We start from the raw sequence: 14609 nt of genomic DNA, 5'->3' as shown, positions 1-14609 counted from the left end.
ATACAATCCCATTAAGGTGATCATCCCTTTCTTGCTTCTCATTTCAACCCAAATAACTTCCCTGGATGTATTTCCAGGAATATCCTCCCTCAGTATAGCTGTAATGCTATCCCTTATCAAAAACACCATTCCCCCTTCTCTCTTGCCTCCTTTTCTATCCTTCCTGTAGCATTTGTATCCTGGAAATTTAACCTGCCAATCCTGCCCATCCCTGAGCCATGTCTTACTTAATCCTACCCACTAAAGCTTTTTCATGCCCCCTTCTAGTTCTCCTAAGTCCATTCTTCATTTCCTTCCTGACTACCTTTTAACCCTCTAGAGCCCTGTCTGATCATTGCCTCCTCAACCTTAAGTAAGCTTTCTTCTTCCTCTTGATTAGATGTTCTACATCCCTGAATTCAGTGTCTGGAACTACGTTGGCACTAAATATCTGCACAATTTACTGTGTTCGCCCTGGTGCAAAGCTGAGTAGAGTTAGATTGACTCTGTGTCTGCTTGAAGTTTAGATGGAGATTACACTCCCCAGAAGGAATGATGTATAATGCTCTGATTTTCTGGCAGCACAGTGAGGACAAACAAGAACAATGCCAGAGTCTTGTTTCTCTATTTCCTCTAAATAGCTGCTCTGCCTCACTTTGTTACACCCTTGCCTCTTTTCCCCTTGAAATCAGTTTATCTCCTCTTTAATTGAATGCTATTCTAGATTATTTTTATAAAATGTTTAACCTTACAATAAATCAAAGAAATATGAGTGGTTTGATTTTTTTTAAACAAAGCAGTAGATTGTCTCTCCCCCTTCACAGAGACACCTCCACCTCCAGCTCCATCCTGTTTATACACACTCTTGGTGACTATTGCCCATTTAAAAAAATGGAAATGTAAAATGGCTACAATACAGGAGTTCATTCCACCACTCATGTACGTACCAGCTCTCATAAGTATTGCAGTACTGCAGTATTTTTCTCTGTTGATAATTCTGGTCATTCGTCTATTGGAAGGATGTTGTTAAACTTGAGAGGGTTCAGAAAAGATTTACAAGGGACTGGAGGGTTTGAGCGAAAGGGAAAGGCTGAATAAGCTGGGGCATTTTCCCCAGAGCATTGGAGACTGAGAGGTAACCTTATAGTCATTTATAAAATCGTGAGGGGCATGGATAGCGTGAACAGCCAAAGTCTTTTTCCTCGAGTGTGGGAATCTAAAACTAGAGGTTTAAGAGGGGAAAGGTTTAAAAAGGACCTGAGGGGTAACTTTTTCACGCAGAGGGTGGTGCGTGTATGGAACTAGCTGCTAGAGGAAGTGTTAGAGACATGTACAATTATAGCATTTCAAAGGTGTCTGGATGGGTATGCAAACAGGAAGGGTTTAGACCGATATGGATCACGTTCTGGCAAATGGGACTCGGTCAGATTGGGATATCTAGTCAATTTGAACCGAAAGGTCTGTTTTTGTGCTGTGTGATTCTATGACTCTAATTAGCCAAATGACTTGGGTGAAAAATGTTGCTAACTTTGCTGATTGAAACAAAGATAGGTAGAAGAATAAAATAAAACAAAGAAATTAGAATTCTGAAAATCTGAAACAAAAACAGAAATTGCTGGAGAAACTCAGAACTCAAATAGTTCTGAAGGAATGTCATTGAACTCAAAATGTTAATCACTGCTTTCTTTTGACAGATGTTGTGAGGACCTGCCTAGTTTCTTCATCAATTTCTGTTTTTGGTTTAGGTAGGAGACAAAGAAGTGAAGAGGACCAAAGGGAATGTACAAAGGGATATATCTTGGTTAAATGAGTCATCAGCAGTTTAGCTGAAGGAGTTTAATGTACGATAGTATGATAGTATGCGTCTCCACCGCATCTGCTCCCAGGAGGACCAGTTCCAATACCGTACAACCCAGATGGCCTGACTCCCACAGCTACCTAGACTACACCTCCTCCCACCCTGCCCCCTGTAAAAACGCCATCCCATATTCCCAATTCTTTCGTCTCCGCCGCATCTGCTCCCAGGAGGACCAGCTCCAATACCGTACAACCCAGATGGCCTCTTCTTCAAAGACCGCAACTTCCCCCCAGACGTGATCGACAATGCCCTCCACCGCATCTCCTCCACTTCCCGCTCCTCTGCCCTTGAACCCCGCCCCTCCAACCACCAGCAGGACAGAACCCCACTGGTCCTCACCTACCACCCCACCAACCTCCATATACAGCGTATCATCCGCCGTCATTTCTGCCACCTCCAAACGGACCCCACCACCAGGGATATATTTCCCTCCCCTCCCCTATCAGCGTTCCGAAAAGACCACTCCCTCCGTGACTCCCTCGTCAGGTCCACACCCCCCACCAACCCAACCTCCACTCCCGGCACTGTCCCCTGCAACCGCAAGAAATGCAAAACTTGCGCCCACACCTCCCCCCTTACCTCCCTCCAAGGCCCAAAGGGATACTTCCATATCCGCCACAAATTCACCTGCACCTCCACACACATCATTTATTGCATCCACTGTACCCGATGTGGCCTCCTCTATATTGGGGAGACAGGCCGCCTACTTGCAGAGCGTTTCAGAGAACACCTCTGGGACACCCGGACCAACCAACCCAACCACCCCGTGGCTCAACACATCAACTCCCCCTCCCACTCCACCAAGGACATGCAGGTCCTTGGACTCCTCCATCGCCAGACCATAGCAACACGACGGTTGGAGGAAGAGTGCCTCATCTTCCGCCTAGGAACCCTCCAACCACAAGGGATGAACTCAGACTTCTCCAGTTTCCTAATTTCCCTTCCCCCCCACCTTGTCTCAGTCAAATCCCTCAAACTCAGCACCGCCTTCCTAATCTGCAATCTTCTTCCTGACCTCTCCACCCCCACTCCGGCCTATCACCCTCACCTTGACCTCCTTCCACCTATCGCATCTCCAACGCCCCTCCCCCAAGTCCCTCCTCCCTCCCTTTTATCTTAGCCTGCTGGACACACTTTCCTCATTCCTGAAGAAGGGCTTATGCCTGAAATGTCGATTCTCCTGCTCCTTGGATGCTGCCTGACCTGCTGCGCTTTTCCAGCAACACATTTTCAGCTCTGATTTCCAGCATCTGTAGTCCTCACTTTCTCCTCGATAGTATGAACTTGTCCACTTTGGCAGGAAGTTCTAGAAAAATAGCATTTTACTTAAATTGAGAGATTGCACAACTGTGAAATTCAAGGATCCAGGTGTCCTGGTGGATGAATTACAAGAGGTTAAGATACAGATATAGCAAGGAGTTTGGAAGCCAAATGCAATGTCGTGGTTAATTGCACGGGAAATAAAACATACAAGCAGGGAAATTTTGCTACAGTTGTGCAGGTGATGGTGAGACCACTTCTGGAATGCTATGTACAGTTTAGGTCTCCTTACTCAGCAAAGGATGTATTTTCATCTAAACCAGTTCATTTGATATTTTTCTTGGGATCTTTTTTAATGTGCAGACTTTCAAAGTTGGTGTTCGATTCAGTGGATTCATGACATTGAACACTGACGCTTCATTTTCATTACAACTGTGCAATTCAGTCCAAAGTTTTGAAAACAGCATCATCACTTTTTCTTTTCACAGGATCACAGAAAACTTTTTTTTTACTTCAAATAAGAAAACCTCATGCAAAAGCCTACTTGTGCACTCTTTTTAAAAAAAAATCTGTAATCTGGACATGCTTAGAGTGCATGAATGTAGTTCATAAAATCAAGTGGTCTGAGGTTCAAACATTTGAGTCAAAACACTTTGAATGGTTCTCTTTCTCATTTGTTTTGCTGATCGATGTTCCATTAGTCAGGATTGGATATTTTGTATCTCTCTTTCAAGGTTTTCCTTTGGCATTTTTCGAGTTGTTGGTTTAGATTTGTACATGGTCTTCAGTTGAGGTTTACTCTAGTTTTACTTTGAAAAAGTTAATAAAATGTACTTTTAAAAGTATGATGGTAGATTATTAGCAATCAGAATGTACTGTACTTGCAGTATCTTTATTGTGGATTTCCTTGCTGATGGAGAATGCAGTCTTTCAAATTTGATAAAGAAAAATATTAAATGCTTGGAGTCTATCTTTAAAAGCTTTGAAAACTATGTGAACTTATTAAACTGCTTGGTGGTTGTTCATTTTAATGTACACAAAAATTCGACAATTCATTCTACCAGTCTCCAAAATGCAGAAAAGTCAGGATATCTGTGCTGGTTCTTTGTTTGAACAATTGAAAATAAAATTCCATTTCCTGTTATCTGTATACCCTTCTGTTCCAGATATATGAAGCAAGCATCAACAAATGTGTATGTTATCAATTTAAATAGAGGGACAAAAAAAGTGTGGAAATTTTGTATCAATGTGAGCCTTCACCGAATCAATCAATCAAATGAGGTTCAATCTCCAGGCTGTTTGAAATAAATTAAAAGGAGTTATTCTAAGATTTAAAAAAGAAGGTAATTTAGAAAATCCTTAGCAGATCTTGCAACATCTGTGGAGAGAGAGATAGAGTTAATGTTTCAAATCCGTGATCTCTTGCCAAAACTGCGCACTTGAAAAGCAGGTGTTTGGGAAGAGAGAAGTGGGAGGGGAGAAAGAATAAGTTAAGATGTGTGAAAGGGTGGAAAACAAGAGAGATTAAATGGCAAAAGGGCTCATGGCTCAAGACAAGAGCTAATGACAATGGATAAATAAAGAAGCAGAAATGTAGCTAGGGAAGGAATAAGTGGGAAAAGCAGAATTATAGACAGCCACCATCCAAAATCAAAATGGAAGTTGTAGTTCTTATGCAAAATTATAAACTCATTTTTCAGTTTGGAAAACTTTGGGTGCCTAATTCAATGATAAGGTGCTACTCCTCAAGTTTAAATTGAGTTTCATTGAATCAGTATGTGAGACCAAGGTCCAATGTTGAATGGGTTGGAGAATTAAAATGGTAGGCAACCTTAAACTCTCTCACTTATGTATCAAAAACAGATTATTCATACAGTGGTCGCCTAATCTGCATTTGATCTCTCAATGTAGGAGAGACCACGCTGGGAGCAGTGAATGCAATATATTTTGCTCTGAAAGAAATTATTCTTGTCTTTACTATATCACTGAAGCTGTAATTCAGACATGTTGTGCAGTTTGAGCAACTTATTGTCTTATTTAATTATATTTACGGATGAGACAGCTCTTTTATTTGAATCCATTGGATATTTTAGTATTTTACTTTTTATTCTTTAGATCAGGTGTGATCTTACTTCCAACCTCAGTGTGTATTGTTAAGACTTTATTTCACTATTATGTAATGGTTATTTCCACTCTTTCTATCAAATAAACGTAGACTATTTGTTGTTTTTCCATAGGAGCCGTTTACCACATTTTTCCTGAATGCAAATGAAGGCAAATTTGATTATCCAGAGCGAACATTCTCCTCTATCACCAAATCGTGGAGGAACTGTCAAAGAGACACATCAGATGTAAAAGTAAGTATTGCTGATTATATTAAAGTACATTGAGTCTGTTACTCCACATGTGCCTGTTCAGTTTTACTGATTCAAATTTTCTTTTAAAATTTCTTAGATTCTGGAAGAGTCCCAGTGGACTAGAAAATAGTAATGCAACACATATTCAAGGAGGGGGGCATATATATAATAAAAAGCTGTTGACCAGTTAGCCTAATTTCTGACAGAGAAATTGCTGAAATCTGTTAAAAGGAGGTTATAGCAGGATACGTAGAAAAATATAATTTAAGCAGGTCGAGTCAACATGGCTTTGTCAGACCAAAATCATGGTCAACTAATTTTGTAGAATTCCAACAGTGTGGAAGCAGGCCAGTCAAGTCCACACCAGCCCTCCAAAGGGCATCCCACCCAGGTCCACCTCCCTACCCTATACTTGTAGCCTAGCATTTCCCATAGCTAAGGAAGCAGACTTAAATAATTATTTATAATGTATGTCAAATACATGGATGTAGGGCTGAACGTACAGTAAATAAATTTGCTGGTGATAACAATATAGGTGGAAAGTGAGTCATTAAGAGGAGGAAGAAAGTCTGCAAAGGTTGGGTACTGTTTGAGTGGATATAAAACAAATTGACAGATGAAGTAGAATATTAAAGAATGGGAACTTGTCTATGTTGACCAGGAAATATTAAAAACTGTAAATGTTATTTAAATGAGGAGAGATTACAGAACGATGGAGTACAGAGGAGGCTGGTGTTGATGCATGAATGCCATGATGTGGTGGTGCTGGTGTTGGACTGGGGTGGACAAAGTTAAAAGTCACACAACACCAGGTTATAGTCCAGCAGGTTTATTTGAAAGTACAAACTTTTGGAGCACGGCTCCTTCATCAGATAGCTAGTGGGGCAAGATTATAGGACACAGAATATATAGTAAAAGATCAAACTGTCATATAACTGATGTGATGTATTAAAGAAACCCAGATTGCTGTTAAATTCTTAACTACTTAGATGGGAATGCAGGTTTCGATTGATTAATATGTAAATCCCAGAATTTCTTTCAAATCACAGCTTCAAGATAACTTAATGTTTTATTAGTATCTAAGAAAAAGTGACATCTCAGCTCAGACAATGCATTAAAAGTATCAGATTAGAGTCTATCTGTATGCCAACCTGAAGTCAGGCTAGTTCTGTTTCCAAAGTAGGAAGTTATGAGATGTCGCATTGACTGACTGCCTACAAGTTGTGTGCTTTTTGAACAGAATAGAATGTATCAAATACAAATCTGCAAATGCAAATCCACCCCTTAGGTTTATATGTATGTGTCCGCGTCTGTGTGAGGGAGAGGGAAATCGTGTGTATGGGAGAGAGTGTGTTTGTGTGTCGGGGGGGGAAGGGAGGTGGAGGAGGAATGGTGGGGGGGCGGAGGAGAGGAATTGTGTATTGCTCTCGGTGTGGTCTCCTCTACACTGGGGAAACAGGACGCCAACTTGCTGAACGTTTTAGAGAACATCTCTGGCACACACGCATCAAGCAATCCCACCCCCCCTGCAGCTGAACACTTTAACTCCCCCTCCCACTGTCCCAAGGATATGCAGGTCCTGGGCCTCTTCCACCACCAAACTCAAGCCAACCAACACCTGGAGGAAGAATGCCTCATCTTCTGCCTCGGGACCCTCCAACCACATGGGATCAAAGAAGATTTCAGCAGTTTCTTCAGGTCCCTTCCCCCACCTTATCCCAGATCCAACCTTCTAACTCGGCACCACTCTCTTGAACTGTCCTACCTGGCCATCTTTCTTCCCACCTATCTGCTCCACCCTTCTTTCCGACCTATCACCATCATCCCCCACCTCCATGTACCGATTGAAATCCCAGCTACCTCGCCCCCACCCCGGCTCCACCCAGCTCTCATTTATCTATATTATGGGCCACCCCCTCATTCCTGATAAAGTGGGATGTTTGGGGATACTTGTACAATATTTAGCACCATTTGTGACTCCTCTTCCAAATGTCAGTAGAAGCAGTGTGTACCAGCACAAAATGCTCTGCAGAAATTTCCGAAGGGTCCGCAGACAACACTATCCAAATGATATCCACTTCCATCTGGATGGACAAGACAGCAGACACATGAAAACACCACCTCCTGCAAGTTTCCTCCAGGTCACTCACTATCCTGACTTGGAAATATACCACTGTTCTGTCAGTGTCACCGAGTTAAAATCCACAAACTCTCTCCTTAGCAACAGATTTTGGAAAGGTGCAGAAGCCACAGGGTAGTAGTCATGGGCGATTTCAACTTCCCAAATATTGATTGGAAGCTCTTTAGATCAAGTAGATTGGACGGGGTGGTGTTTGTACAGTGTGTCCAGGAAGCTTTTCTAACTCAGTATATAGATTGTCCTACCAGAGGGGAGGCCATATTGGATTTGGTACTCGGTAACGAACCGGGACAAGTGATGGGCTTGTTAGTGGGTGAACATTTTGGTGATGGTGACCACAATTCGGTGACTTTCACCTTGGTTATGGAGAGAGATAGGTGCGTGCAACAGGGTAGGTTTTACAATTGGGGGAAGGGTAAATACGATGCTGTAAGACAGGATCTGAGGAGCATAAGTTGGGAGCATAGACTGTCAGGGAAGGATGTGGTGGAAATGTGGAACTTTTTCAAGGAACAGATACGACGTGTTCTTTATATGTATGTACCTGTCAGGCAGGAAAGAGGAGGTCGTGTGAGGGCAACTTGGTTGACGAGGGAGGTTGAATGTCTTGTAAAGAGGAAGAAGGAGGCTTACATAAGGTTGAGGAAATAGGTTCAGACAGAGCGTTGGAGGGATACAGGATAGCCAGAAGGGAGCTGAAGAAAGGGATTAGGAGAGCTAAGAGAGGGCATGAAAAATCTTTGGCGGATAGGATCAAGGATAACTCCAAGGCATTTTATGCATATGTGAGAAACATGAGAATGACGAGAACGAGGGTAGGTCTGATCAAGGCCAGTAGTGGGAGCCTGACGGGATATATCCTAGGATTATGTGGGAAGCAAGAGAGGAAATTGCAGAGCCGTTGGCAATGATCTTTTCGTCTTCACTGTCAACGGGGGTGGTACCAGGGGACTGGAGAGTAGCGAATGTTGTGCCCCTGTTCAAAAAAGGGAATAGGGATAACCCCGGGAATTACAGGCCAGTTAGTCTTACTTCGGTGGTAGGCAAAGTAATGGAAAGGGTACTGATGGATAGGATTTATGAGTATCTGGAAAGCCACTGCTTGATTAGGGACAGCCAGCACGGATTTGTGAAGGGTAGGTCTTGCCTTACAAGTCTTATTGAATTCTTTGAGGAGGTGACCAAGCATGTGGATGAGGGTAGAGCAGTGGATGTAGTGTACATGGATTTTAGTAAGGCATTTGATAAGGTTCCCCATGGTAGGCTTATGCGGAAAGTCAGGAGGCATGGGATAGTGGGAAATTTGGCCAGTTGGATAGAAAACTGGCTAACCAGTCGAAGTCAGAGAGTGGTGGTAGATAGTAAATATTCAGCCTGGAGCCCAGTTACAAGTGGAGTTCTGCAGGGACCAGTTCTGGGTCCTCTGCTGTTTGTAATTTTTATTAATGACTTGGAAGAGGGAGTCGAAGGGTGGGTTAGTAAATTTGCAGATGATACGAAGATTGGTGGAGTTGTGGCTAGTGAGGAGGGCTGTTGTTGGCTGCAAAGAGACTTAGATATGATGCAGAGCTGGGATGAGGAGTGGCAGATGGAGTTCAACCCTGTCAAGTGTGAGGTTGTCCACTTTGGGAGGACAAATAAGAATGCGGAATACAGGGTTAACGATAGGGTTCTTAATAAGGTGGAGGAGCAGAGGGATCTTGGGGCCTATGTTCATAGATCTTTGAAAGTTGCTACTTAGGTGGATAGAGCTTGTAAGAAGGCCTATGGTGTATTAGCGTTCATTAGCAGAGGGATTGAATTCAAGAGTCGTGAAGTGATGGTGCAGCTGTACAGGACCTTGGTTAGGCCACATTTGGAGTACTGTGTGCAGTTCTGGTCACCTCACTTTAGAAAAGATGTGGAAGCTTTGGAGAGGGTGCAGAGAAGATTTACCAGAATGTTGCCTGGAATGGAGAATAGGTCGTACAAGGATAGGTTGAGAGTGCTAGGCCTTTTCTCATTGGAACGGCGAAGGATGAGGGGTGACTTGATAGAGGTTTATAAGATGATCAGGGGAATAGATAGAGTAGACAGTCAGAAACATTTTCCCCGGGTAAAACAGAGTGTTACAAGGGGACATAAATTTAAGGTAAAGGGTGGAAGGTATAGGGGGGATGTCAGGGGTAGGTTCTTTACCCAGAGAGTGGTGGGGGCATGGAATGCGTTGCCTGTGGGAGTGGCAGAGTCAGAATCATTGGCAACCTTTAAGCGGCAATTGGATAGGTGCATGGATGGGTGCTTAAGCTAGGACAAATGTTCGGCACAACATCGTGGTCCGAAGGGCCTGTTCTGTGCTGTATTGTTCTATGTTCTATGTTCACTCCATGGGGGCAATCTGCAGCCACAACTGTAATCAAGCAAGCAGGGAAGGCATCAAAGACTGCCTGAAGATTTGGCCTGATCTACCATCACAAGATTGCCTTCAGGTACTTATCCTAGCTTCTAGTGGAGGGTGCAATTGGAAAATGTGGTCTCAGGCCGATTAATTGCTTTTTATTTGGGTCCTTACTGTTTTTGAGCAAGAAACCCTTCCCCTGCTCTATTCCTATATCTGAGAAAATTACTTAGGTGTAAGATGGTGCTGCTGAACTGAGTATTTACAACCATTTGCCTTTGTATTCTTCCTGAATTGGAGTAGAAGTCCTGCTGAGTAATTTATCAAGGATAAATTTGAACTAAATGCATTTGTTGTATTATCTCTCATCATTTTTCTCCCTCAAACTGTTGGCCAAGAGATTTGTCTGGACAAAATTAATTAGCGTAGTTAATAACAACTGAAAGGACTGTACAGCAGGTCAGAGGGAACCTGGTGTCAAGTTGTGGTTAAACCCGAAACACGACATTGGTCATTCTCATTCTCCCTCCTCCTCTGACCAAAAGAAAAGGCTCTGTGAAGAGGACAATTGGCAAGGTAAAGGTATACATTGGAGCAGCCGTTAAGACAGTGGGTCAGGGTTAGATTGGACATGCTGAGGTCCTTGCTGGAGAGGTTTCAGCATGAGGAGACTGAGCAGGGATCCAGGTAAAGGGCTCTGTAACTCTACTTTCTTACTGTCTAGACTGAAGGTAGTAGGGAAGGCAGATAGGGCAGTTGCATGCTCCTCTTGCAAGATGTGGGAGATTAGCAAGACCTCCAGTGTCCATGGTGGCTACACCTGAGAGATGTGCACTCGGCTGCAGCTCCTTACAGTCCACATTAGGCAATTGGAGCTGGATGCACTCAGAGGACCGTCCGCAGTACAGAGAACATCATTGATAAGAGCTATAGTGAATTAGTCATTTCTAAGGTGCAGGTTGCAGGTACCTAAGTGTCCACCAGAAGAGGTAAAGGTGGGGGTGGTGGGGTGGTGAAGGCAGATAGTGCAGAGTTCCCTGTGGCCATTCCCCTCAATAACAAATATACCACTTTGGATATTTTGAGGGGGGGTGACCTTTCAGGGACTAACGCAGCAGTCACATCAGTGGCACCGTGACCGGCTCTGACACTCGCAGGGAAAGGGTACAGTTAGACAGAGCAATACTAATATGAGACTCAATTATGAGGGTACCTTTTCCTGATGAAGGGCTTTTGCCCAAAACGTCGATTTTCCTGTTCCTCGGATGCCGCTTGACCTGCTGTGATTTTCCAGCACCACTCTAATCTAGAATCAATTATGAGGGGACAGACAGGAGATACTGTGGTCACAGAAGAGACACCAGGATGATGTGTTGCCTCCTGGGTGCCAGGGTCCAGGATGTCTCTGAATGGCTGCAGTACATTCTGAAGGGGAAAGCTGAACAGCCAGATGTCGTTGTGCACATTGGTACAAATGACATAGGTAGACAAAGGGATGGGGTTATGAGAAATGAGCATAGGGAGTTAGGTAAGAAGTTATAAAACATGGACCTCAAGGATTACTCCCAGTGCCACATGCCAGTGAGGATAGAAATAGAAAGAAAGGCCAAATGAAAGTGTGGCTGAGGAGCTGGTGTAAGGAGCAGAGTTTTCAATTCTTGGATCATTGGGATCTCTTCTGGATTAGAGGTGAATTGTACAAAAGGGACAGATTGCATTGAACCGAAGGGAGACCAAGATCCTTGGAGGGAGATTTGCTAGTGTTACCCAAGAGGGTTTAAACTAGTTTGGCAGAGGGGTGGGACTCTGAATAAGGGAGGGGCCATCGAGAAGTCTGGGGAAACTACATTCACCATCAATAGCAAGTTTATATTCAGGATAGCCAGGGATACAGTAAAGGGAGGGGGGTAAGACTTCTGGTTTAAAGTGCATTTATTTCAACGCACAAGCCCTGACTGGTAAAGTAAATGAGCTCAGAGCATGAATTGGATCTGGGGACTGGGATATTATAGCCGTAACAGAAACCTGGCTGAGAGCAGGGCAGGGCTGGCAGCTTAATGTTCCAGGATACAGAAGTCACAGGTATGACAGAAGTACAAGTAAGCGAGGAAGGGAATTGCCCTTTTGATAAGGGAGGATATAACAACAGTGCTTAGAGATGAAGCGATAAGGTTAGAATTTAGAAACAAGAAGTGGGTGATCACTTTGTTGGGACTGTACTATGGACCCCAAAATAGTCAGCGGGTATGAAAGAAGCAAATGTGTAGAGACATTACAGATACTTTAGGAATAATAGGATAGTATTGGTTGGAGATTTTAATTTCCCCTGTATTGACTGGGCCACCCAGAGTGTAAAAGAACCGGATGAGGTGGAATTTGTCAAATATGTCAAAGAAAGTTTCCTTAATCAATATGTGGAGGGCCCGACTCGGGAAGGTGCAACACTGGACCTCCTCTTAGGAAACGTGGTTGGACAAGTAACTGAAGTTGCTGAAAATGTGTTGCTGGAAAAGCGCAGCAGGTCAGGCAGCATCCAAGGAACAGGAGAATCGACGTTTCGGGCATGAGCCTCCTGTTCCTTGGATGCTGCCTGACCTGCTGCACTTTTCCAGCAACACATTTTCAGCTCTGATCTCCAGCATCTGCAGTCCTCACTTTCTCCTCCAAGTAACTGAAGTGTCAGTCAGAGAACAGTTTGGCTCCAGTGACCGTAACTCTCTTAGTTTTAACATATCTATGAATAAAGGTAGGACAAGTCCACAGGTTAAGGTGCTAAACTGGAGCAGGACCAATTTTGGGGCCATTAGGCAGGATCTCGCAGAGGTCGATTGGGTGAGTATGTTTGAAGCAAAAGGAATGACTGGCAAATGAGGGGCTTTGAAAAGTGTGATACCAAGAGTCCAGAGATAGTATGAGCCTGTTAAGGTGAAGGGAAAAGGTGGCAGGTTTAGGGATCTCTGGCTGGCAAAGTATTGAGGCTCTGGTCAGGAGAAAGAAGGCGGCATACATTGGGTTTAAACTATCGGGCTCAAGTGAATTACTAGATGACTATAAAAAGTGCATACTTAAGAGGTAAATCAGAAGAGCAAAAAGAGGGTAGGACATGGATCTGGCAGATAAGGTTAAAGATAATCCCAAGAGGTTCTATGGCTATATTAAAAGTAAAATGGTGGCTATGGAGATAATAGATCCCCTTAAAGATCAGCATGGCCCCCTATGTGTGGAGCGACAAGAGATGGAGGAGATTTTTAATGCATATTTCTCCTCAGTGTTTGAGGCTTGAGTCATTAATGCTAAGGAAATAAAAGAAACAAGTGGGCACGTTTTGGACCGCATACATATTACCAGAGAGGAGGTGTTTGTAGCCTTAAAGCACATTAAGGTGGATAAATCCCCTGGGTCTGATGATGTCAGAGAGTAGTAGAGGTATAGAGCACACTGCCTGCAACAGTAGTACACACATAGTAGACTCGCCAAATTTAAGGGCATTTAAGTGGTCATTGGATAGTTATATGGACAAGAATGGAATAGTGTAGGTTAGATGGGCTTCAGATTGATTTCACAGGTCGGAAGGGCTGTACTGCGCTGTAATGTTCTATGTTCTGTGTCCTAAGGCCATCCTTGGGGAGGCTACGGAAGAATTGAAGTGGCCCTTTTGGAGATTTTTGTTTCATTTTTAGCCACTGGTAAAGTTCAGGAAGGCTGGAGGGTGGCTAGTGTTATTCTATTGTTTAAGAAAGATAGCAAAGGCAAGCCAAGGAACTACAGGCCAGTGAGCCTGATGTCAGTGGTCGGCAAGTTGTTGGAGAGGATACAGAGGGACAGGATCAACCAACATTTGGATAGTCAGGGCCTGATTCTGGATAATCAGTATGGATTTGTGCGCAGGGAATCATGTCTGACAAATCTTTTGGAGTTTTCTGATGAGGTAACCAAGAGGATAGATGAGGGTATGGCCGAGGATGTTGTCCATGTGGACTTTAGTAAAGCATTTGACAAGGTCCCACATGGCAGGGTAGTCATGAAGGTTAGGTCACATGGGATCCAGGGAGAGCTAGCTAATTGGATTCAAAATTGACTCGATGATAGGAAGCAGAGGGTGATGGTTGAAGGTTGTTTCTTGGACTAGAGACCTGTGACTAGTGGTGTGTCACAGCGTTCGGTGCTGGGACCTTGTTTATTTTCATAAATAACCTGGATGTGAATGTACAAGATATGTTTAGTAAGTTTGTGAATGATAAAAATTAGCATTTACCGTTGATCGGGTGCTCATTGTTGTGGTTCTGTTCGCCGAGCTGGGAATTTGTGTTGCAAACGTTTCATCCCCTGTCTGGGTGACAGGAGGCTCCCAAGCCCCGAGGATGTCACCTAGACAGGGGACGAAACGTTTGCAACACAAAAATCACAAAGGGATCTTGATCAGACGGGAAGTGGGCTGACGATTGGTAAATGCAATTCAATACAGATAAGTGTGAGGTGTTGCACTTCGGAACATCAAATCAAGGTAGGACTTATACAGTAAGTGGTAAGGTTCTGAGAAGAGTTGTGGAAAGAGGGACCTAGGAGTACAAGTATATAGTTCATTAAAAGCGACGTTACGGATAGACAGGGTGGTGAAGAAGGCATTTAGCTTGCTGC

At 43.6% G+C, this 14609-nt stretch overlaps 1 protein-coding gene across 7 annotated transcripts in view; it reads left to right on the top strand.

Annotated features, from left to right (window-relative positions):
- Positions 1–14609, top strand: part of nbeaa (neurobeachin a) — a 913644-nt gene that overhangs the window by 743584 nt on the left and 155451 nt on the right. For all 7 annotated transcript variants that reach the window (XM_072577218.1, XM_072577214.1, XM_072577213.1 and 4 more), the window contains one exon: positions 5335–5454. In XM_072577218.1, the coding sequence (XP_072433319.1) occupies positions 5335–5454 (120 nt within the window). The remainder of the gene's footprint in view (positions 1–5334; positions 5455–14609) is intronic.

Source organism: Chiloscyllium punctatum, chromosome 9 (genome assembly GCF_047496795.1).
Source record: "Chiloscyllium punctatum isolate Juve2018m chromosome 9, sChiPun1.3, whole genome shotgun sequence".
Taxonomy (NCBI): domain Eukaryota; kingdom Metazoa; phylum Chordata; class Chondrichthyes; order Orectolobiformes; family Hemiscylliidae; genus Chiloscyllium; species Chiloscyllium punctatum.
Note: the sequence above shows the minus strand (reverse complement) of the source record. Positions and strands in the feature narration are given on the sequence as shown.